The 25,557-nt window shown below is 37.5% G+C and overlaps 1 protein-coding gene across 1 annotated transcript; it reads left to right on the forward strand.

The window, feature by feature from the left end:
* The first annotated feature begins 20,469 nt into the window (after positions 1-20,469).
* Positions 20,470-23,784, forward strand: ATXN7L3B (ataxin 7 like 3B). The gene has a single exon (XM_052640285.1). It carries the CDS (start codon positions 20,773-20,775, stop codon positions 21,064-21,066), a length of 294 nt encoding a protein of 97 aa, XP_052496245.1. The 5' UTR covers positions 20,470-20,772; the 3' UTR covers positions 21,067-23,784.
* Positions 23,785-25,557: the final 1,773 nt, after the last annotated feature.

Here is a 25,557-nt window from a genome sequence, read left to right on the forward strand (position 1 = left end):
AGAACCGCAACCAGAGCAGTGTGACTTAAAGAGAGCAAGCGAGAGAAATTAGTAAGTGATAAATTCAGAGGTATGACAGTGGCTAGTTGCTGCCAGGCATTAAAGTACAAAGTGAAAATTTTAGCTTTCTTCCTAGGTAGGAAGGCACTCAAGGTTTTCTCTGGAGGAGTGACAGAATCTAACATTTTAACACAATCATCCCAGAAATGATTTGGCTTGGTTTAAGAAAATATATGTGCAGAACAAAGAAACAACTAGGAGAGATTATTTTAGAGTGCACATAATATAAACAGGGATGTACTTAACTATATGTATCCTGAAATATATAAAATTTAATTTCCATTCAAAGAGACACATTTCCAGGAAATAAGAGGAACAATTGCTTCTATGGATATTACATTGCTCTCTCTTTCACCTTAACTAACTCTGCCAATAATTCCCTGTTCATTTAATAAGCATTTGTATATCATAATTGCAAATAACACTAGTAAAAATTAATTTCTTCTTTAGAGTGTATTTAGTCGCACCACCACATATGAGGATTTATACTGAAGAAAGTTGATGAAAAATATAAAGCATACATAGAGGCTGAGAGTGTGCCCACATGAAATCACTGAAAATAAATAAAGATCCTCTAACACAATAGCAAATTGGTATTTGGGCAAATAGGGAATGTACAACCACCCATTCTGAACTAGCAGTCTAACCTTGGGTTCTAGTTCTTACCTACCTTGAGAAATCTATTCTCTTCAGGTGAGACAAACCAGGACAGAGCATCTCCATGGACAGCTTCACATTGAAGCCCCAAGGAGGATCTCATTTTCTTTCCTGACTACCGAAGGCTCAGAGCCTTCACTACCGCATGTGTAAGACTGCCTGGTACACCAATAAGTAGGCAGGTGAAGAGTGAACTTTTTCCAGTAAGTAGCCATGGGTCTCCCTGTTCTCACACGCTTCTATAGGTCAGGAAACTTAGAGAAAAGAGGAAGAAAAATGCAACCCAAAATTACATGAGCAGCAAGCCATTAGCTTTGTTTTTGCTTTCTACTGAACTAGTCCAAGGTAAAACTGCCTACTATATAGTACATTAAAGCATACAAATTTTGTTCTATATTCTGCATTTAACATTTACCTCATCACTATGAAGAAGGCATAACTAAATCAAATTTAAATAAAGTTATTGCCACTCTTTGAAGAGGTTTATCTAGAATTTTCCCTCTCCTACTTAATAATGTTACAGCTGTCATTTCCATCCTGAAATTAAATGTATTTCCATTAGTCTGTGTTACATTCCCAGCTATATTTAGAGATAATACATTTAAGCTTACAAGTTTAGCTCAATATTTCAAGTTGCCACCATAATAAGCCCCAACCTAAAATTTTACTAGAGCATCCCTCTGAAGTTTCTAAGATAATAAAATTATTTCCTTGACAGTTTCTCCAAAAGGAATAGCACTTTTTTCTGCTTGTCTTGTTTTAATTGAATGAAAGAGTCTTTAAATTCTGCAGTGACTCTTTTCAAGTTGTACTGTTCCTTGCTTGAACCTTGAGGCTGCTGCTGCTGCTGCTGCACGTGAGCTTAGTCGTGTCTGACTCTTGTGACCTCATGAACTGTAGCCCGCCAGGCTCCTCTGTCCATGGGATTTTTTGGGCAAGATTACTGGAGCGGGTTGCCATTTCCTCCTCCAGGGGCTCTTTCGATCCAGAAATCGAACCCATGTCTGCTTGTGTCTCCTGCATTGCAGGTGTAACCTTAAGGCTGAACATTGGAAACTTGATGTGGGAAGCAATGATCAGGAGAGGCAGAGCTAGATGAACCTTCCATTGAAAGTTCATACATATTAAGTCTATGTTTCAAAGGGTGTGTATATATATTTCCTTGTGAATCGACTTTTAACCCACAGGAAAACAACTTCTTTAAATTATGAGTCACTATGATTACTAAATGATGCCCAAGATCAGAGTCCCACTTTCACCAATTATTTACATGGAAACAAATTCTCAAAGACAGCAATTTTTAAAACAGAAGTAAAACACTAAATTTGGGAGTAGGAGTTGGTTAATAAAATACTTTAAAAATCATAACTGGAACAAATCTTTGTGCTGGAAGGAGAAATATGAACCTACAGAGTTATTAGCATTCTCTATAAAGAGCCAATGGACTATGGGATTTAACACACAATTTATTTGATGAAGTATTGTATTCTCAAAAAAAAATTAGTATCTCACTTTCATTTCTCATCTCTCATGAAGAAAAAGTTGAATGATAATCTATCTGGACTTTAGTCAGCTTTTTAAAAATACATGCATTTTAATACACCTTTAATCATGATGTTACTAGTCAACTTTCCCCATATATATTCAACTTTTTAGATATACTACTTTTTCCATAACTTTGAAACAAACATTAAGTTTTCATCTCTCAAGCAATCATATCTACATTAGTCAAAATGAAGAAATAATGTAAACTGATGTAACTGATGTTCTTAAGGTCACAGAGCAATATAAAGGCAATAATCCCAAAGTATCCCATGCTTCACACATCCTGCATGTCTGACTCCTATGTCAGAGTATTGAAATAAAAGATGAAAGCTGAAAAATTAATTGAGTATGAAGTAAAGATAAAACAATCACCAAAATGAAGCATCTAAACTAATGGTACTTATGTTCAATGAGGGGATAAAGGGTAATACATAAACAAACAGCAAAAGCATTCCAGATAAAAACTGGGCTTTTAAAAAATTAAGCATGGTAATTCTTAATGCATTTTTAATTAAATTAAAAAAATGTTTAACTGGGTTTATAAAAAATTAAGAATTATAAGCATGCCCAAGGAAAGACAATGCCAAAGAATGTTCAAACTACCGCACTATTGCACTCATCTCACATGCTAGCAAAATAATGCTCAAAATTCTCCAAGCCAGGCTTCAACAGTATGTGAACCGTGAACTTCCAGATGTTCAAGCTGGATTTAGAAAAGGCAGAGGAACCAGAGATCAAATTGCCAGCATCTGCTGGATCATCGAAAAAACAAGAGAGTTCCAGAAAAACATCTATTTCTGCTTGACTGATTATGCCAAAGCCTTTGACTCTGTGGATCACAATAAACTGTGGAAAATTCTGAAAGAGATGGGAATACCAGACCACCTAACCTGCCTCTTGAGAAATCTGTATGCAGGTCAGGAAGCAACAGTTAGAACTGGACATGGAACAACAGACTGGTTCCAAATCAGGAAAGGAGTACGTCAAGGCTGTATATTACCACCCTGCTTATTTAATTTCTGTGCAGAGTACATCATATGAAATGCTGGGCTGGATGAAGCACAAGCTGGAATCAAGATTACTGGGCTAAATATCAATAACCTCAGATATGCAGATGAACCACCCTTATGGCAGAAAGTGAAGAAGAACTAAAGAGCCTCTTGATGAAAGTTAAAGAGGAGAGTGGAAAAGCTGGTTTAAAACTCAGCATTCAGAAAACTAAGTCATGGCATCTGGTCCCATCACTTCATGGCAAATACAAGAGGAAACAGTGGAAACAGTGGCTGACTTTACTTTCTTGGGCTCAAAAATCACTGCAATTGGTGACTGCAGCCAAGAAATTAAAAGATGCTTGCCTCTTGGAAGAAAAGCTATGGCCAACCTAGACAACATATTATAAAGCAGTAACATTACTTTGCCATAAAGGTCTGTTTAGTCAAAGCTATGGTTTTTCCAGTAGTCATGTATGGATGAGAGTTGGACCATAAAGAAAGCTGAAGAATTGATGCTTTTGAACTGTGGTGTTGGAAAAGACTCTTAAGAGTCCCTTGGACTGAAAGAAGATCAAACCAGTCAGTGCTAAAAGAAATCAGTCCTGAATATTCATTGGAAGGACTGATGTTGAAGCTGAAGCTCCAATACTTTGCCTACCTGATAAGAAGAACTTAATCCTTAGAAAAGACCTTGATGTTGGGAAAGAGGAGAAGGGGATGACAGAGGATGAGATGGTTGGGTGGGATCACCAAGTCAATGAACATGAGTTTGAGAAAGCTCTGGGAATTGGTGATGGACAGGGAAGCCTTGGCATGCTGTGATCCATATGGTCGCAAAGGGTCAGACAGGACTGAGCTACTGAGCTGAACACTATATCTTACAGATATAAGTTCACTTTTCACTGAGGATCAATAAAATAACCTCTTCCTAAAATGCACGTCATATGTTTTAGTCTTTTTTTAATTGGAGGATTATTGCTTTACAATATTGTGGGGCTTTTTGCCATATATCAACACGAATAAGCCATTGGTCTATGTATGTTCTCCCCCTCATGAGCCTCTCTTCCACCCCCAGCCCAGCCCATCCCTCTAGGTTGTCACGTCATATTTTTAATGAAGTAATGCAAATATAAATCCAACAAACCCCTTTGATACGAAAAACTAGAAAAATGTTTTTCTAAACATTCTTTATTCCAGAGGACTGAAAAAGTGTTAGAAAGATTGTTAAAAGATTAATGGAAGGAAATTTAATGACCACATATTTTTGACCTGTGGACTTGCTTGGGAATGGTTCATTCAATCCCAACAAGATATTCCTCTCAGTAGGACAGAATCAAACTTCATGAGGAAAAAATGGTGATTCTAATGTCTATATTAAGAAAACACTGTACACAGATGTTTTTGGCGATTTGAACAAAGCATCTGTAAAAATTTTTCTTAAAAAATTCCCAATTTAACTTTAATATCTACATAAGGATATTGCTTTGTGTACAATTCAATAAATTATGATATGTGCCATTCTATCATTTAAACCAACATATGTATTTTAAAAGTCTCATATGAAGCCTATTGTTTATTGTGTAACTGTTACCAGACAATCAATCTTTATTTAGAAAGCTGTTTTAATTCACATCACATCTTAAAGTCTGCGGAATAAGAGGCATAAAAATACCAATGACAGATAAAACAGAGAAAATTGCTCAAACAAAGTCTTGTAGAATAGTGTGGTGCATATAAATTATGAAAACACTAAAACTTGATCAAAAGAGAAAGTCTTTAACTTTCATTTAAATGCATGAACAGATGCAGCAGACCTAATGTCAATGCATATATGGGCCCAAAATGTGGAATATGAGAAAGAGATCTCTCAGTGTTTTTAAACTCATGCCAGGCATGGCTGGATTCCGCTAAGAGTAAATAAGTCAAAGACCTGGATTTCATATAGGGTAGTTGTCTGTAAAGGTTTACAGGATGTTGGCCACTAAAAGCTTTAGCTAGTGGTGTGAAAAAATGATTATCACTTAAAAATTAATTTGCTGCTTCCTAGCTACCTGTGCCAGAGAAGGCAATGGCACCCCACTCCAGTACTCTTGCCTGGAAAATCCCATGGATGGAGAAGCCTGGGAGGCTGCAATCCATGGGGTCGCTAAGAGTTGGACAAAACTGAGCAACTTCACTTTCACTTTTCACTTTCATGCATTGGAGAAGGAAATGGTAACCCACTCCTGTGTTCTTGCCTGGAGAATCCCAGGGACGGGGGAGCCTGGTGGGCTGCCGTCTATGGGGTCACACAGAGTCGGACACGACTGAAGCGACTTAGCAGCAGCAGCTGCAGCTACCTGTGCATAAGAAGGCAAGTTGAGCCTCACTTCTAAAATTAGTGCCATGTGAATCCACTTTGATTTATGCCCCCAATTTTATTCCTATAAATAGCTAAAGCACTATGAAAATTTGCCTGTAACTCTACTACTTCAATAATTCCTTCAGTTTAACCTGATTGTGCATGTGTGTATGTAAACATGTTCTCTTTTCTGGTAAAATTTTAAAACTCGGTCGATATGATCAGATATTTTAAGTATACAAGAAGTTTGAGTTCTGTGGAAAAACTTATCAAAACTTATCCTACAAATATACTAGGATTATTATGACAACCTCCAGACAAATATTCAAAGATTGCATTTTAAAATACAAGTTAAAAAGAAGACAGAAGTTATATTTTGTAGGACAAATATTAATTATGTCTTTAAAGTCGTTGATTATATAATCTCAAATGGAGATAACAACTGAAAATCATACAGAGCTTTATATCTTACCAAGTACTTTTATTCAAATATCTCATTTCATTTGTAGCATCATTTTGTGAGGTTTTTCTTACTGCAACTCAAACAAACCCTGTCAAATTGGAGCTTTAGTATTTGCCACAAATGTTCCTTTCCTCCGTCTTCAGTGCTGTGGTATTAGTTCATGAATCTGATTTCTCACGCAGACTACGACAATAGTCTACAAGTTACCCTCCCTGCCCGTGGTTTTATAACATTCCATTTTGTCTTCCACACTGATAACCTTTTCAATACGAAAATCTCTAAAAAGCAAAAAACAAACAAAAAAAAATGTCCAATGACCACAGAGCCTTTATCTAGCCTCTCCTGCATCCCGCCCTCCAATTCTTCTGCTCTAGCTATAACTTTTGTGAGTAACTTAACAGATAATGAATACAGTATTATTTCATACCTCTATTCTCTCCATCATTTTCTTCTCTCCACCTAAAATGTCCCTCACTCCACGTGTACTTCATACCTTCCGACAAGCAATATGTATTGCTCTCTGAAGTTCTAAACAAAAGGTCATATTCCCACAAAATGTTCCCTTCTCTGCACACAGAACAAACCATTCTGAGTATGCCTACTGAAATAAGCACACTTATATCAGACCTCATAATCCTTAGTTATATGAATTTCTGTTTATCCCTCTATCTCCACTATGTAGCTCCTTGAAAGAAGGATCATATCCCTTTATCATTGTACCTTAACTTCCAAACACAAAGAAAAAAAAAATTCAATCTTTATGGAATATAGGAATAAGTGACTGAAAACCAGAATCATTTGAATTCAAAGATCCATATTTCTCCTATATCACTGTAAAAATAGGTTATACTTATTGAATATTTACTTAATGCCCAAAATTCTTTTAAGCAATTTATATTTTATTTTACTTTTACAATTCCTTGTAAGGAAAGCACTATATTAATGTCCATTTTACAGATGAAGTAACTAAGTCTGAGTTTACTAACAAAGTAACTAAGTCTGAGCTGTTAGTAAAATTGTGCAGGGTTGTATAAATAGTAAGTGGCCCAGGCTGTAATGTCAGAGCCCCTCAATTTAACTTCCATTTAATGAATATGAAAAAATTTATAACTTAAAGACACTAGAGAGTAGATGTAATGAATTTAATCTTTTGAAACCTTAACACAAAGTTATTAGCATCAAATTAGAAACCAGTTAGATCTCTCCTACCTTTCTCATATTTCTTGTCTTCTTCTATGTTGTTCTCTTAAAATACAATGTAATTTGTACAGAATTATAATGGATTCCATGCAGTGAAAAGTTGTAAAAAATGAGTAAATCTTTGTCAGCTTGTTGTTCAGTCACTAAGTTGTGTCCAACTCTTGGTGACCTCATGGACTGCAGCAATGCCAGGCCTCCCTGTTTCTCACTATCTCCTGGAGTTTGCCCAGACTCCCAGAGTTTGTCAACTTGTAAACTGCCTACTTTAAGCCTGAAACTATTCAGTTGACTTTTCTCCCCCATGTCAACAATTGTCAATATGTACAGTGTCAAAAAGTTGGCTTTATTATTTCAGGTGTAAGAACAGAAGTTTAAAAAATAATGTAACTTTTTCTTATAGCTCATCATAATTTAAGGATGTCCCTTGGACTGCAAGGAGATCCAACTGATCCATCCTAAAGGAGATCAGTTCTGGGTGTTCATTGGAAGGACTGATGCTGAAAGTGAAACTCCAAAATTTTGGCCACCTCATGAGAAGAGTTGACTCATTGGAAAAGACCCTGATGCTGGGAGGGATTGGGGACAGGAGGAAAAGGGGATGACAGAGGATGAGATGGTTGGATGGCATCACCAACTTGATGGGCATGAGTTTGGGTAAGCTCTGGGAGTTGGTGATGGACAGGGAGGCCTGGCATGCTGTGGTTCATGGGTCACAAAGAGTCGGACATGACTGACTGAACTGAACTGAACTGATATATATATATATATATATACATATATATATATATATATCTTTTTTTTCTTGTATTCTATGCTGTACTTTATATATGTGGGCTATATAGGAGCAAGTATTTGGGGGCTAAGGGAAAAAGGTGCCTTACAATATACTTAAAAGTCATGATGAAAAGTTATCAAGAACCAAAGGTAAGTACATGAAAACATATCTACAGAAATATCTGCTCAAATTAAAAATAAAGGGAAAAGGCAGGTACACAAAGGAAAAATTACAAAACAAAGTAACTCTGGGAAGTTGACCTCTGATCTAAAGAAGGTTGGTGAGAGCATTTATGTTTGACCAGAAGAGAATCTCACTGCACAGAATTATTTCAAGGGTATATGCCACTTGCATGTTTTAAAAGAAAGCTTTATTATGAAATCCAATAAATTTATTTATAGTTTAATGCGTGAGATTTTGCTTGGGATGCAGACAGGCTATCTCCCAGAGAAAGACAAATGCTTAAAGTACAGAAATATCACACTAATTTTTAAAAACTATGAATTAAAAACACTAAATCTAACTTTCCTAAGTTCATTCCTTTTTGTGTCTTCTGTTTGTCATTAATATTTAACTTTCAGTGCATCAAGAAAATTGTCACTACCATTTGTTACCTGGATCCAATGGACCTGAAAAATAATTTTATCCTTTAATAAATAATTCACAGAGGCAAAAATAAAAAGATAGTAAAAAACAACTATATTCTAAAATTTAAAACAAATTTAAACATTACAAATCTTTTTGTAACAAATAAATTTTGGCACACAAACATCATAAAAACGAATAAAGATGAAAACACCTATTTTTTAGCAAAACAGAATAGTCTAAGTCCTTACTGCAAAACATTTCCTGATGAAGTTTCTCCTATTTAATAACAACTGGATTAAATCACCTACTCCCTTTGTTCTAGGAAATATATTGTTCACACAGATATTCTAGAAAATTCATCTAAATATTATCATCTGAAAACTTATTGTCTCATTTTCTTAGATTCCACTTTACAATCCATTTCACATCCATGATCCATTTCACCATCAACATTAGAGTACTATTATTTGTCTGTTAGAATTTATCTTCCAATTCACCTAATAACTGTGAAACATCCTCCTCTGTCAATTTTCTTCTCTGTGCTATTAAGGTTAGAAAATGAAAAATTCTGATTTCTTGGTTGTGTTCAGTAAAAAGTGGCTCAGAGGTAAAGAATCTGCCTGCAAGGCAGGAGACACAGGAGATGCAGATTCATTTCCTGGGTCTGGAAGATCCCCTGGAGAAGGAAATGGCAGCCCACTCCAGTAATTTTGCCTGGGAAATCCCATGGACAGAGGAGCCTAGTGAGCTACATACGGTCCATGCAGTCACAACAGAGTTGGATATGATTCAGCAACTAAACAACAGCAACAACAAAAGCTAAAAGCAGGTTATAGAGATGGTATCTCCAGGTTTCTCTTGCATCCTCTAGAAAGATAATGCAATAGTTGGGTAACAAAATAACAAAAGTGAAGGAAAACAATAATTCCTTCACTATTATTTTGTCCTTCTAAGAGAAACATGGGTTCCGTTGTGGCTCAGCGGGTAAAGAATCCACCTGCAATGCGGGAGACCTGGGCTCAATCCCTGGGTTGGGAAGATTCCCTGGAGAAGGCAACAGCTACCCACTCCAGTTTTCTTGCCTGGAGAATTTCATAGAATGGAGAATTTCATGGACTGGATAGTCCACAGGGTCGCAAAGAGCCAGACACAACTGAGCAACTTTCACGAGAAACATAGCATAAGCAAACTTTTTCTTACAGGGCTATATAGTGAATATTTTCAGCTTTCAAGCCATATGGTCTCAGGTACAACTACTCACTCAACTCTGCTATTTAACCAAAAGTAGTTATGTACAATACATACACACGTGTGACTGTGTTCTAATGCAACTTTTTTCACAAAAACACTGGTCTCAACTTCATGATTCTCATACCCCTAGGAATCTAGATTATTCCATCATTCTTCTCATCTTTTTATTTTTATATTTTAAAATTTAACTAGGAATAGTTAATAACTATTGATGAAATAGTCCTTAAAATGATAAAATAGAAAAACATTAAAAAATAGAGAAAAAATGAAATCACCAAGATCCTATAATGTAGCTTAGATTTGGACATATGTCCAATGGATCCATAAGACAGAATGAGCTTTATTCTATTTTAAATAATTAAATTTTCACTTTGTTCTTTGAGGCATCTTAAGGCAAAAACCTGAGTTATGAAACATCAATTTAACTAATACTCAAAAATGAAACTGAATTCTAACATTTGTGCAGTAGATCCTGGTGGTATATAAAGCGTTAAGGATCTACTATATAAAGTGAAAGTGAAAGTTGCTCAGTCGTGTCCAACTCTTTGTGACACCATGGACTGGATAGTCCCATGGAACCCTCCAGACCAGAATACTGGAGTGGGTAGCCTTTCCCTTCTCCAGGGGAATCTCCCCAACCCAGGGATTGAACCCAGGTCTCTCACATTGCAGGCGGATTCTTTACTAGCTGAGCCACAAGCGAAGCCCAAAAATACTGGAGTGGGTAGCCTATCCCTTCTCCAGTGGATCTTCCTGACCCAGGAACTGAACCAGGGTCTCCTGCTGCAGGTGGATTTTTACCAACTGAGCTATCAGTTTTGGAGCTCAGACACCTATGTGTGAACACATTTTTCAGCACCTGAGTCCCAGTTTATCCCACTGGGAGCAGGGCTCGGTTAGAGCCCCGGAAAAGAGACCCTCACCAGCAAGACTGGAGGGCTGGGGCAGCCCGGCCTATGTGGCGCGCTTAGGAAACAGCTCCTCATTAGCTGCTGCCCTCGGCTTCTCCCTGTCCCCAGGTGTCAGCAATTCACAGAACTCTGCCTCCTGTCCTTCCTTCTACCTGTCATCTTTGCTTCTGAGATAAGAACCGTTTGTGTAACACCAATACTTACCTAAAGAAAGACATGCATTATGTGGTTGTAATCAGCTTTCAGATGACCTACTTACATCTTCAATGTGGAAAAGATTAAGAACAAAACAAATTCATCTAAACTTCTGGGCAATCCAGCTGACTTTTAAATGTTAAAATGGAATTCCAAACACTTGACACATTCAGCTATATAACAGAAAGTAAATCTATGGATATGGTATTTTGTGAATGATCTTTTAAATAAAAGAAAACTTTACGTTAAAAAAAATTGGAGATACTATATACATTGCATTTGGCTAAATGCCAGTGATGGTACACACATGTTTGTTTGTATTTTTCTACAAAATACAAGGCCTAGGCACTTAAAGCACAAGAGAACTACACAAGCCAGGAAGTAACAGGAAAATGTTTAAGGGTTATGTTAGGAATTTATTCACAGCTGACTGAAACAAAATTTTAATAGAACTGAACGCTGCCTAAGAAAATGAATGGCACAAGTAGATGGTGATGTCCATAAGGAGTGAGGACTGGTGCAGTTAAGGTAAGAAAATGTAAGAATTAATTTTTAGCAAATATAAAAACATGGGTCTAGAAACAACTAATAATCTCTGGCAATAGGGACAAATCAAATGTCTGGAAGTCCTTTGAGAACTGAAAACCAAAGAGTAGTTTCAGATAAACAAAGAGGAAAAAAAAAAAAAGAGATACTATAAAATGAGTTTAAGTCCAAAAAGAGAAACCAGAGTTACTTTAATAATAATAAAAAATCTTTACTTAATTTGTGAGAGATTCTGAGATATCCTCATGTTAGTACTTAAATTTGTCTTTAATTTTACCCTTACCAGGATATTTGCAAGAAAATTAATCTCTCACTTGGTGGCAATTGCCAGATGCCTGTCTATGGACTATAAGAAGTAAAGACATCCCACCCACCAGTCTAACAGCTTGACTTAAGAAAATATGAGACAGCTCTTGATGAGAAAAGATAAACAAAAACAAACCTAATGGACATTAGTCGTTAGGAAAAAAGTATGCTCAATTAATTACATGAACACTTCTCTGTAGCTTGAAAACTAGAACTATGTTCCAAAGAGTTATGGAAAAAGAAAGAAACAATGCTGCAGTGAACAACTTAACATCCATTTGCTGGACAACTTCTCAAAATGGCATCACTTTTAGGCAGTAAAACCTTTTCTGTGATGTTCTGATTTTTAAAACTCTCAAAATACATTTCTAAATTAAGTTTATAATCTTTTTGTGGAATGCATGGTTTATTAATCTGAAATATACTCCTTTTGAAGTTCTAACATAGATTAAAAAGTACATTGTGTAGAGCATCACTTTATGAGTTTTAGCCCCTTGTGCATAAGCAAAAAAAAAAAAATTTAATTTTTTGTTTTTGGCCACTGGTGCATGCTACACCTGGCAATAAGATTCTGATGTATTACACATTAATGCTGACTCTAAAGTGTTTTACAAAATGCATTATAAGAAGTAGTCATTACTAACAGTTTGAAATTAAAAAGTACATATTAGAGATACCATTGTATAACAGAGAGAAAATTTGAAGTCAGAAGACTTAGCATCTAGTTCTAATTCTGCCAACAATTAGTTGGACAATTCATTTAACATCTCTGGCCTTAGTTTTTTGTTTTTTTTGTTTTTAAATCAGACTTTAATATATTATTATAATGTCTTCCTTTTTCTCTTAGATTGGTTAAATAAAGAGAGCCATTGTTTTTCAGTAATTCCTATGTTTAGATGTTACTTTCTATTGGTTTACTCTCATGTGTACTAGCAACCAAAAGACATGTTTTACTAATCAGGACAGGCCCAAGCAACAATTTACATCATAACAGAAACTCTTCATCAACCTTGAGGGTTATATTTCTGAAAAGTTTTGTTCTTGACAAAACTAGAGCTAGCAAGTTCAAAATCTCCTAAAGTACATAGGTTAGCAGGGAAGGAATGAAATCAATATTACTGTCCTTAAATATATCTTAAAAATGAATGTAACAGAAGTTCCAGAAGGCATCTATTAAAAAAAAAAAAACTAATATGTCAGCATGGCAAACTTACTCTGGTAGATAAACTTCCTTCATTATCATCTTCATTTTCAAGCAACATCACTACAGAGTCCTAATCTGTTAAGTCACATTATTACCATAATCAAGGTATAATTAGGGAAATTGCATATCTTTAAAGATATTTTTATTATACTCATCTTAGATTGAAATAGAATGTCTTTGAACTTGTGTACAATACACTTTTATTCTCAAGATTTTCTGCTACATAACTGTTACAGATTAGAGGGACTGAATAGACAACAGTAAGTAAAGGCAATATATAACACTGGATTAGATCTCGAGGGAAAATACTATAAAGGATATTATTAGCACATTTGACAATATTTGAAAATGGATTTTATTTTAGACTTGAAACAATAGTCACTTCCTCAACAAGTCAAAATCCTGAATTTGATCATTGTATTGTGGTGATATTAAAAAAAAGGATGCCTGTTTCTAAGGCACACACACATAGTCAATTATTAGGGCTTCCCTGGTGCCTCAGACTGAAAAGCATCTGCTACAAGGCGGGAGACCCGGGTTCAACCCCTGGGTAGGGAAGATCTTCTGGAGAAGGAAATGGCAACCCGCTCCAGTATTCTTGCCTGGAAAACCCCATGGACGGAGGAACCTAGTAGGCTACAATCCATGGGGTCTCAAAGAGTTGGAAACGACAGTGACTTCATTTTCTTCCTTTCCCCGATGGCTCACTTGGTAAAGAACCCGTTTGCCAATGCAGGAGATATGAGATGTGGGTTCGATCCCTGGGCCAGGAAGATCCCTTGGAGGAGAGCATGGCAACCCTCTCCAGTATTCTTGCCTGGAGAATCCCCATGAACAGAGAACCCTGTGGGTTATGGTCTGTAGGGTCAAAAAGAGTCCGACATGACTGAAGCAAATTAGCATGCACGGAAGGCATGATGTCTGCGATTTACTGACGAAATAGATTAGGAAAAATAATAGCTCAGAGTAGTTTGTGATTAGGAAATTTCAGTGAGGAGGGGACAGCAGCAGCAGTAAGGTAGGGAGGTAAAGGAGTAAAGAGAGAAAGTAAAAGGAGCAAAATGTTAATTAAACAAATGAAGAGTAGTTATATAGAAATTATTTGTAATTGCCTCACAACCCTTCTGTAAGTTTGAAATTCTATTAAATAAGGGTGTTTTTTTAAAAGTCTCTGTTAATTGTTGCCATATCACAATGGTATTGCCTAATCAGAAATTATCTTCATTGTTTGAGTTTACATTTTTCTGAGCCCATCCTTACATTTACATATAAGGTAAACAAATAGCCTTTCCTGCACTACCAGGCAGACTCTATCACAAAGGGAGGGGCCAGCAATAATTACTTTTATTTAAGAAATAGTTTATAATCTTCAAGGGCAGTGTCATAAACACTTAAAAAATATGTTTAACATTTGCCTATACATGCAAATATGTGGAAATAATTCCAGAGAGCCGTTTCATATAGTTCAAACTGATGCTGACCAATTGGTCTATCAAAAGATCATTTTTTAAAGAAAGACTTTTATACTAAATAGTGAAATTGTTATTTCACATTAGCATACTATACTGCTTACTAACTGGAGTTAGCTCAGGATTACAGTTTTTTTGGGTTTTTGGGTTTTTTTGTTTGTTTGTTTGTTTTCTTAGTAGATAGTAAACCATAGTTGCTATAAATGCCAAAATTCACTAAGTCACCTTGATATCACAGTTTAGTAGGGCAGATTAAAATCATAAATTTATTTTTGACATTGCAATTTTAGCATGACACTCTTATCTAATATCAAATTTCAGCATCTCAGAATCTCATGCAAGGCATGATAATCAGGTTTTAAATGCAAATCCTGAAAAATGGATTTCAGCAGAGGATGAATTTGAAACTTCAAGCTGGTCATGCCTGGAAGGACATGTGAATGTTTATAGTTGAGTTATGACACACATATATTTCTTTCAGAAAATTATAGACAAAAAGCCATCATACTATATAGTTTATTTCTGACATAAAGCATGGTCCCATTAATAAAAGAAGACAATATGGTCAAATGTTACCTCTCCTCTGAATTACTCTTCAATTACCTTAAAAACCTAGGTAGATACAGAAAAGCAAGTAAAGTTTTAACTAATATTTTATAGGTGAAAATGGATTTGACAGGAGTCACAAAAATTTCAACTAAAAATGCCCATGTGCAGGCTCCACCTCCAGATGTTAGGCAAGATAATGACAGCACACCCTGGGTGCTCTGAAGACAAACAATGCTCCTAACCCAAAGATGGTGCGGTGCTTCAAGAGGCCCGAGGTTGTTGAACAGATTAGTCTGCGGTAAGAAAACACCCAGGATCCAATATTTGAACTTTGTAACCAATAAAGAACAACTGACTTGACTCTTAATTTTGTGAAACCTATTTCCTCAGAATACTTGATTCACAGAAATTTAGTTTTAAAAGGACCAGTCAGTAAAGCTAAGTCCAGCTGTCTATTTTTCACAAATGTGAATTCACCTTCTGACCAAATGTCATCTGAGAAGTTAGAGGCAGAAAAAGGACAGCAACTCAGGTCTTTTGGCTCCCCGGTGTATCCCTGAGTGCACTCTACTGTGTCACTATTTTGTTTTATTTGAACACACACAAAAAAGCATGGAATTTCAGTCTCTCAGAGAAACCTTTAAATAATTTAAAACATGCTCCTCTTTGCAAGAGCTGATTCTCCCAGGGTGTACATTATGATTAAAGTGAAGTTGCTCAGTCGTGTCCGACTCTTTGCAACCCCACAGACTGTAGCCTATTAGGCTCCTCCATCCATGGGATTCTACAGGCGAGAGTACTGGAGTAGGTTGCCATTTCCTTCTCCGGGGGATGTTCCCGACCCAGGGATCGAACACCAGTCTCTCACATTGTAGGCAGACGCTTTATCGTCTGAGTCACCAAAACCCCACTATTCACCATTAAAAATTACGACTCTCCTTGAATGGAACGATGAACACTCACTATGCTAAATGGTAAAGGTGAACACTCCTCTATAAAATGGAAATCTTTTACAAAGCAATACCAAGAACATAAGACAACTTCCAGTTACTACCAAAGACTGAAAGAATAATTGACCACCTGATTAAAGTACACGTGCTGAAGATACAAACTCTATCAGTTGAAGTATAGTCTTAAATATACATGCAAAAACCTAACTAATTTGCATACAGTTTGAAAAAGGGCTTTCTACATTCAGTTATGTCTGGTAAGCAAGCCTTGTTTTAAGACATGGGTTTTGTAAATATGGTTATTATTGAGGTCTCCATTTCTTTGGGAAATAAAGAATCAACATATTTTTTAGAAAGAATATGTAAATCACAATAATAAAACTATAATATTATTCAGTTATAACTATGGCTTCCTTGAACCTTTAAAAGAGTTTTTCCTGAAAACATTAATCTGAAACAAACTGAACTACATGTTTTCAACATATACTCATCTTTATCATGAATTAAATCCTTCCATTGTAACTGTACTTCTAAGGCAGACATTTCAGGAATGGTATGCAACAAATCCTATTAGAAATAAAGACAATATTCAATGAATAATAAGCCATTACACTAAGATCTGATTAATTTTTAGTGCCTTTCTTATCCTGACACTTTTCACTGGGAGTTCAGTAGTTAATTCTAGAGATGGATGTTCATAAAGACTGAACTTGTTTGTTGATCTTGGTTAGCTATTCCATAAATTCCTACAGACTTTAAACATCATCAAATATTCTGTTGTGAGACATTGAGAGGTATCGTCCACCAGGCTGATACCTTCCTGATTCAGATTCAAGAGGGTCATCAGTGAACATTTCTGCATTAAAATCCAAAGTTTCCGCATCCTGAAGAAGTTCTATTCAGTCCCTTTCAGTCCTGTTATTAGCTCTGGTATATTTAGATGTTGAACGGTTGGTACTCATTTCTGAGAAGTTTGATTCTTTCGGGTCAATATGAATGCTTCTGTTTCTAGTGTTATCTTCTCTACTGTGTCCATAACGCTTTTCCCATTCTCTTCTTCTATTTTCACCTTCTTCTTGCCATTGCCTTTTTCTCTTCTCTCATCTGATTAATTAGTTTCCTTCATCAGCTAAGTCTGATGTCATATCATTATCTCCCATGAACTGCTGGAAACCAAGTAGATTCAAACGAGTTCCCAAACTAAAATACGTAGCAATGCAGAGAATTACCAGCAACATATATATATAGAACCCATCTACAATAAAGGACATTACGATTATTGAATGGCAAAAGAATAATCGAAGACAATTAAATTTCAATATATTTTTATTTCCCTTAATTTGTACACTAAATATTTTAATCATATATGATGTATATATTCTTTGAAGATCACTTATTTATGAAGAATCAAATCCCTGTTACTTGCTTTGTATTGAAAAAAATGATTTAGATAATGGAGAGTTTCTGCTTTTAAAAATATTTGTATACCAAAGGCTTAAATGCCTTCAACCCTATTAATTGGAATGGAACTAAGTTCTTTCTAATTTCTTTTTTGTAACATGTCACTGATTTAACATTAAGAATTTCAGTACATTTTTACCAAGATGTAAGGGAATTTTAGGGGCTTTCCAGGTGGTGCTAGTGGTAAAGAACCCACCTGCCAATGCAGGAGATGTAAGAGACAGGAGTTCACCCCCTAGCTTGGGAAGATCTCCTGGAGAAAGGCATGGCAACCCAGTCCAATATTCTTGTCTGGAGAATCTCATGGACAGAGGAACCTGGTGGGCTACAGTCCATAGCTTCATAAAGAGTTGAATATGACTGAAGCAACTTAGCAAGCAGGCAGGCAAGGCAATTTTAAATGATACAAATAGAAGGAGGTGACAAGGTGGTAATGAGCATAAGTGCAAATTTTCAGTGTCATAAGAGTGTTCATTTTCTAAGAGTAAATAAAATACTGACAAGAAATATAAATCTAGTCCTAGTCCTGATTATTTGTATTTTAATTACTATGATGGTCTCATATGTGTTCTGAATAAACTTTATTTTTTCATTAAATAAATTGAGAATTTGAGTTCTTTTCAATATAAGGAGGATTTAAGAGGCAGAAAAACAGTCACTTCTTCTGTTAAAATTAAGTATGCAAAGGCTCTCACAATAATTCAATGAGACAAATTATATGGGAGTAAAACAGTATGAAGAATAGTTTTCCACAATCAAGCTCTTTTCATTCCTTGTTACCCAGTGTAGTTCAGGAACCAGCAGCATCAAAGTGTGTTAGAAATGCAGAAACCCAGGTACTACTTCAGAACTAATGAATCATAATCTATATTTTAAAAGGATCTCTGAGTGGTTATATACACATGAAGATTTTCTGAGAATCATTGATTTAAATGAAATTTGAAGAAAGCATGGGACAGGAGTGAGTGGAAATGATTGTATTTATATCTGTATTTTCTTACCTAACGAGGCATGTAATTGGTAAGTAAACAAAATTATATACTATTTGTCAGACACTTTGTGAAGACTTTTGAATTCACTGTCAAGTTTAAATCTCACCACAACCTTGTATGATGAAAACGTTATTGACATTTTACAATGAGAAAACTGTGATTTACAGAAGTTAAGTAGACAAGGCAAGTTCACAAAAATAGTAACTGGTAGAAGGGACGCCATCTGACACAAGAATGTATGCACTTAATCATTATATTTCATGGCTTATCACATAATATGCAGATTCCAAGTTATATCAAAACATGGTACCAATTTATGAATGAATGACACATGTATAAATTGCACAAAAGGCTACAATGGAAAAAACTACATTCTAGATAAAAAAATTTTTGTCATGCATGGGTCTTAAATAGCTTAGGCTTTCAAAATCCTCTATATCTGTCAATTGGTGTTTTTTAAGGTGATAGAATACACAACCAGAAAATTTGGATGTGGACAAGTACCGGCTAAATACTCATCAACTAATAAGTTAAACTAGTACTTAACCCTCTGCTCATAAAAATATAAAGTGTGATTCTATGAATGAATTTTAAAACTATTTAGTAGTATTCTGATTATTATATACATTAGAAAATCCTTATTTGTACCTGTCTGGAAAGATACATATCTATATTTTCCTTTATTCTGGAAAGGGAATTATAGAATCAGACAGATACAGACAGATAATTTTAAAGTTTTTGTTTCTTTGGCTAAAACGGTATTTTGATAAAGTATAAAGGTACAAGATGCCACTCTATTTCACAGTGATGAGTGTGGGGGGGGGGGTACAAAAGACTAACAAGATACAGGAAAATTTTCTTATATTCAAATTCATAATTAATATGATTTAAACAGCTGACACTTATTGAATACTCGCTTACATGTAAGAAACTGTCACAATGTTGTTGTTTTTTTAACTATCATTTAATTTTAACCGTGAAATAGGAACTAGCTTTATTTTGATGAGGAAACAGAACTGTTAAATGTTGAATCTAAGATTTAAGCCCAGGTAGGCAGGACTTCTCTGGTGGCTCATACAGTAAAAAAAATCTGCCTGCAAGGCAGGAGTTCAAGGTTTGATCCTTGGGTTGGAAAGATCACTTGTAAAAGGGCATGGCAACCCACTTCAGTATTCTTAAATGGAGAATCCCATGGACAGAGGAGCCTGGCAGGCTACAGACGTTGGCAAGAGTCTGACAGGACTGAGCCACGAATACTTTCACTTTTCATACTGGTTCAAGATCCCATTATTTCATGCTGCAGAATTTTAGGAAAGGCTTCCTTTACCTCCATCCCAGTATTTAACTTTAAGGTAGATCAGGTTTCGTCTCTCTTCAACAGAGAATATTCATAATTTTCTCTTCGAATTATTTTAGAGATATATATGATGATCTACTTACAATCACTGGCTTAATGGTCTTATAAATGAGATAAATGCCTTAGGTTCATGTGATCAATACATACGAATTATGTCTTTAGTGTCTAGTTTTTCATTAAAAAAGACTGAAAGATAAAAATTATACTGTAATTTGTTTCCTTGCACCATCTAGTGGATTTAAATGACAACTGCGGCGGTGGTATAAATGATTATAAGTCAATTACACGTCAAATTTTCAAACATCCGGAGAACAAATGCTAAAACTGTACTTCAGCTCATACCCCAAACATACACATAGTTGTTGTCTGTCTTTTTTAAGAGGGAACTGATCACGCATGGGTGCTGACTTCAATAGCGAATGTTTAAATTCGTAAACAAAATAACATAAAATAGCATCCTTAGCACCGTTTTACCACTACAGATAATGAAAGTCTAACATACTTTAGCTTCTTCCCACCCATCTTCCTGAACGCCAACACTTGCCAGGCAGCTGCGCGCAGGGACGAGCCCCGTGCGTCTGCGCGCCGCCCGTGCGCAGGCGAGCTGAGGAGCGGAAGTGGGGAGGCGGGGCTGAGCCGGGACCAGCGAGCGGAAGAGACTGCGGCGGCGGAGAGCGGCACCCACACCGTGTGGCGGCGGTGACTCCCGGCCAGCCCGAGCTGCACGTCCCAGCCCCGGGGAAACGCCAGAAAAAACGGAAGGACCTGGGATTCCCGAGCAGTCGCCTGTGACTGCTTCTCCCCTTGCCGTTGCCGCGGCGGAGGCTTCCGCACTCGCCGCTGAAGACGCGGCCCTGACAGGCCTAGAGGCCTAGGCGCGGCCCTCCGAGCCCGACGTGTTGCCGCCGGTGCAGCCGTGAGTAATCCGAGCGCCCTCTCCACGGCCGTTTACAGATTAAAATGGAGGAAATTTCCTTGGCTAACCTGGATACTAACAAGCTGGAGGCCATCGCTCAGGAGATATACGTAGACCTGATAGAGGATTCTTGTTTGGGCTTCTGCTTTGAGGTGCACCGGGCAGTCAAGTGTGGCTACTTCTACCTGGAATTCGCAGAGACTGGTAACGTGAAGGATTTTGGCATCCAGCCAGTTGAAGATAAAGGAGCGTGTCGCCTCCCGCTTTGCTCCCTTCCTGGAGAATCTGGGAATGGGCCTGATCAGCAGCTGCAACGCTCACCTCCAGAGTTCCAGTAGCCGCCACGTGAGAGTCAGAGGGTAACCAGGACAATAACATAGACCAGTCCTGTGGTTTTGAGAAGTTAGGTAGCTAAGTAGAAAAAAAAAAAAAATCAGACAAAAGTCCCAATTCCCATTGAAGATCCTATCCTTTAAAAACCCGAAGTGAAGAATTTAGGAATTCAGATCCTTGTATAAGTGTATTACGTTGGGTCAGCTTTGAAATCCTAATAAGGAGGAGCTGTACTATGGATCCAGCTCGCCGTGCCGCGGTTGATTTCTAGTGCACAAGAACCCTGTACTGTCCCCAGTGCGCAGGTGAGCAGCTGTGCACCCAGCATATAACGTTCTTTGGTTCCTCAGCCTTTCTGTCTGCCTGGTATCAAGGGCTTTCTGGGTAACTGACACTTTGGACATAACTGATGGACAGGCCTTTATCGTTGGGCCGCAGTGGGACACCTCTGCTCTCTCAACCTTGGGTTTCTTCAAGACAGATCCAAGTCAGTGATGAGAGCTGGATACTAGGCATTCCAGTCTAGGAAAACTATGAAAAAATTACTGGCCGAATCTGTAGGAGAAGCTCTGTGGTCTTGACTGCAACGAGAAGAAAAGCTCAAAGTCACCAGTTTCCCAAAGGTCCAGCGTTTAAAAATGACGTCAGCGGACTTGGGGACTTGGGCTAGCATCTTGCTGAAAAGGGCCCTCTTTCTTGCACGTTATCTAGTGGCATAGGCTTAGCAGATGGACAACTTTGTTATCCAAGCAGGCTGAGGATTGAGTAATGATCCCTTGGGGAGGTAGCAGGGCCTTCTGCAACTATGCACGATCTTTCAAACTGCAAGATTCTTAACTGGATGTATTATGCTGTGGACAGCAGTTCAGTGGGGCATTTTCCTACTCGAGTCACTAGTTACCTTGCCAGTCTGTGGGTCTAACTTGGTTATTATGCCAGGTCACCACCTGCCTCCCACTTTCAGGACAGAAGTGAACTATGGAAGAGCATCATGGCTAGCCAGGAGGCTGAGCTTTCAAAGTTGAGCCCAGAGGGGACCTTTTCCAACTGTAGTCAGTAATGTGCTGGGAGCCAAGGAGCAATACTGGGTCACCTCTCATTTGACTGTGCAGTATCCTATCGAACACCCCTGTTCCTTGGGTTGGGCAGTCACAGAGTTTTGTTGTGAACATCTAGACAGTCACCACCTGCCTCTCACACGGGGCAGTGTTTTCCACTCAGTCCCCTTTGGACTTTCTTGACAACAAGAGCTGTCCTTTTGTTGCTTGAAGGACAGGACCTTTCAAGGAAAGAACCCCCAGAAATCCCCTGGTTTTAGAGAATGGGGTAGGGGAGGATGGGAACTGTGAGCTGTGTATCAAAACTACTCTCTACTTGACTCCCTGATTGAAGTTTATGCTGTGTAGAGGGGTGGGAGCCCCCAAGGTGAGCAGGAACGGTGCTGCTTTATTTGAAATGTTTTCTTACCTCATTCTGTGCTCCAGTAAGGGGCCCAGCCTCATTTTTCTGGCTTGGCCCCACATCCTCCAGTCCCTGCTCCACTGCCTATCTGGTGCAGCTCATCACCCCGGGTGCTGCCTGCCACTCTTCATTCATGCTGACCAGTTTTAGTTTATCTCTTGATTCTCTGGCTTCTGAAGCCTGCCCAGTTTCCCTTTCCTTGACTTCTTTTAAGTTTGTTTTGTTTTTGTGTTTGTGAGAGAGAGCAGAATCTTTCTCATGGCTCCCTCTATTGGGGTTGGGATGGGAGGAGAAAGTAATTTTTTTGTATATGATAAGCAGTGTCATACCTAAGCATTTCTCCCGTAGGACTGCCTTGCTGGTATGCCTTCCTGCTGTGTCTTACTTTCTGAGAAGTTTTATCTTCCCACCTCCACTTGGATATTGCCTCTAGGACCTAAGCAGAAAAGCAGTAAAGGACTGAGACACAGGAATGGAGTAGGTCCTGATCCATTTTCTTTAACGCTTGCTGTGCATGTATCCTTCCTTATCCCAGAAGGAACTGTTCGGACTGTTCCTTGGACTGATTTGGGTTACACACTCTACAGGGGTAAGGAAAGCATAGTAATAGGGCCTCGACGCTGTTTATTATTGCATTCTCCCTCTAGAGTTGTCCTGCTCAGGGTCAGGGTCTAGCACAGATTGGGCTTCCAGAATTGTAATAACTGTTTAAAAAGTCAGACCTTGGCAAGAACTAAAATAATTTGGGGTTATATGCCCTTGACTTTTTAATAAACATCTAAGGAGATGCAGAAGGAAAGGAGGGTCTAAGTGAGACTCTGGCCTGTCTACAATAATGTCTGGGAACAGGCTAAACTTAAGGTCATGGTCCACTTTTACTTCAGAGAGGGAGCTCAGATTGTGACATTACTGTTTCCTTTCTGGCCTTTTCTCCTGCTTAAAAGGAAGAATTGGAAATAGTTTTGAGTAGTGGTTGGTTCACATTATGTCCCTCTTGGTTTCTGTTTTTGGGTTTTTTTGCCCCCCATTATTAGGGCAGTGGCCCCCTGGTTGAGTATGAGGTGGGCTAGGTCTAACAGGTGCCCTGAGGGGATAGACTATTTTCATTTTGAGGGAGAGAATTCTCCCTACCATATAGTTGACAGTGGTTAGGAACTCTCCCTTTCCTTACTTACCTTTCCTCTTAACAGCAGAATTCCTGTCCTAATCTCATAAATGTATTGCTCACCCTGTAATTCTATTATGTATCTGAGTGTGTATGTATTGGGGGGGAGGGGAGGGGTTCTTTACAAATTCTGTGGTTTGTGGCTTTTTCTTCCATACATTAGTTCCCACCACCGCATGCCCAGGGGCCATTGCCTGGCATTGTCGCATGCTGGGATCATTGGGGAAGTATAGTGAAACTCATTGTCCTTTGTTTTGAAGAGTCTTATTTTTGCATAAGTAGTCCATCCTATACAGATTGCTAACTAACTGTGTATTCCCCTTGCCCCTATGGCTGCTGGTGTAAATAAACTGCATCTCCTCATTGGTAAATGATGACAATAAAGAAGATTTTAAAAATGATTTTATTTGGACTCTATATTCATCTTTTAAGATTGTACATGTTTCTTGGGTTTTCACATGGTGAAATAAATGTTGAACCGCTGTTGACCCTTGACCCTTAGTCATTTTCTGCTGAATAGGAGTTTTATCAGAAGAGAGGAATTCTACTGATTCATCTGGTAGTTCAGATTTAGCTTTCTGCAACAGCCAGTGAGAGAGAGAAACTATACAGTCTTCCTTTTACCATAATAAGTAAGAAGGTAGTAAAATATAATCCAGTCCTGTCACTAAATAAGTCCAGTGTGAAGGATAGTTCAATTTAAATTGTACTAGAGGTGTCTTCGGAGAAGGCAATGGCACCCCTGGTGGGCTGCTGTCTGTGGGGTCGCACAGAGTCTGACATAACTGAAGTGACTTAGCAGCAGCAGCAGCAGAGTTATCTTAATATATACATATTCTTGCTCTCGAGAGACAAATAATTAATGGCAACAATGAGTCAGCCTTTCTAAAAGTTAATGTTTTTCTAATACTTTTCATTTTACTCCAAGTGTTTTGGTCTGTAATTTTGTTTTTTAGATTAATTCAGAGATTTTTTAAAAATTTATTCCAGTTCATATTCCAAAGTTAGAGCACTTTGCCTAGAAACTGTACAAGTTGCTCCTTAGTATTGATCAAAATCACTTATTTGCTGAATGTTCTGGGTCTTTAGCCCAAAAGTAAATAATATTTAGATGAATAAAAAGTTTCGTAGAAATGGGACCAGAGGAAACCTGTTGAAGTAGATATCTCAGGGGACCTTACTGACGTGTGACATGTATTTAGTCACCTAACACTCGGAGCTGCCACAAATATTTTTGGATCCTATTTTGTATGTTTAAATTTGAATTAACGTATTTCATGCTAACCTACTTTCCTTTTTTTTTTTTTTTTTAATTTTTTAACCTACTTTTCTGAAATGAGGTATTTGCAATATCTCTACTAAATCTACTTGATGGCAGGACGTACAAGATTATTTCTGTTCATGTTTTCTAACTAATGATCTTTATACTTAAAAAAGTACATACCCTTTAACTCCTTAGATACTACATTTTAACTGTGGCATGTAGCATGAGGTCAGGAACCACATAAATGATGTTGACAGAAAATGAAATATGCTCAAGTAGTAAAGGATTCCGGAAGAACTTTCTTTAAATATATTTTAATATTAGTCTTTAATTACGAATAGTGAATTGCTGGTTCTCAGAGATAATGTCAGACTTTGAAAGTTTTAATCTGTTGTGGAGGGCACAAGCATTCTGATTCTTTACACATTTTCCAAAGGAAATATTTGTTATAGGTAATGCACTGGTTCAGAAAGATAAACCTGTAGATTTCTTGGTTTTGAAAATTTTGATCCTTGCTACTTGAGCCTAATTGAACATATGTGAGCTGAAAAGGAAATAGTCACTTAAGAAATGAGAAAATGTATTCAGCAGCAGTGACTTGCCCAC

The sequence above is a fragment of the Budorcas taxicolor genome, chromosome 5, assembly GCF_023091745.1.
Source record: "Budorcas taxicolor isolate Tak-1 chromosome 5, Takin1.1, whole genome shotgun sequence".
NCBI classification, from domain to species: domain Eukaryota; kingdom Metazoa; phylum Chordata; class Mammalia; order Artiodactyla; family Bovidae; genus Budorcas; species Budorcas taxicolor.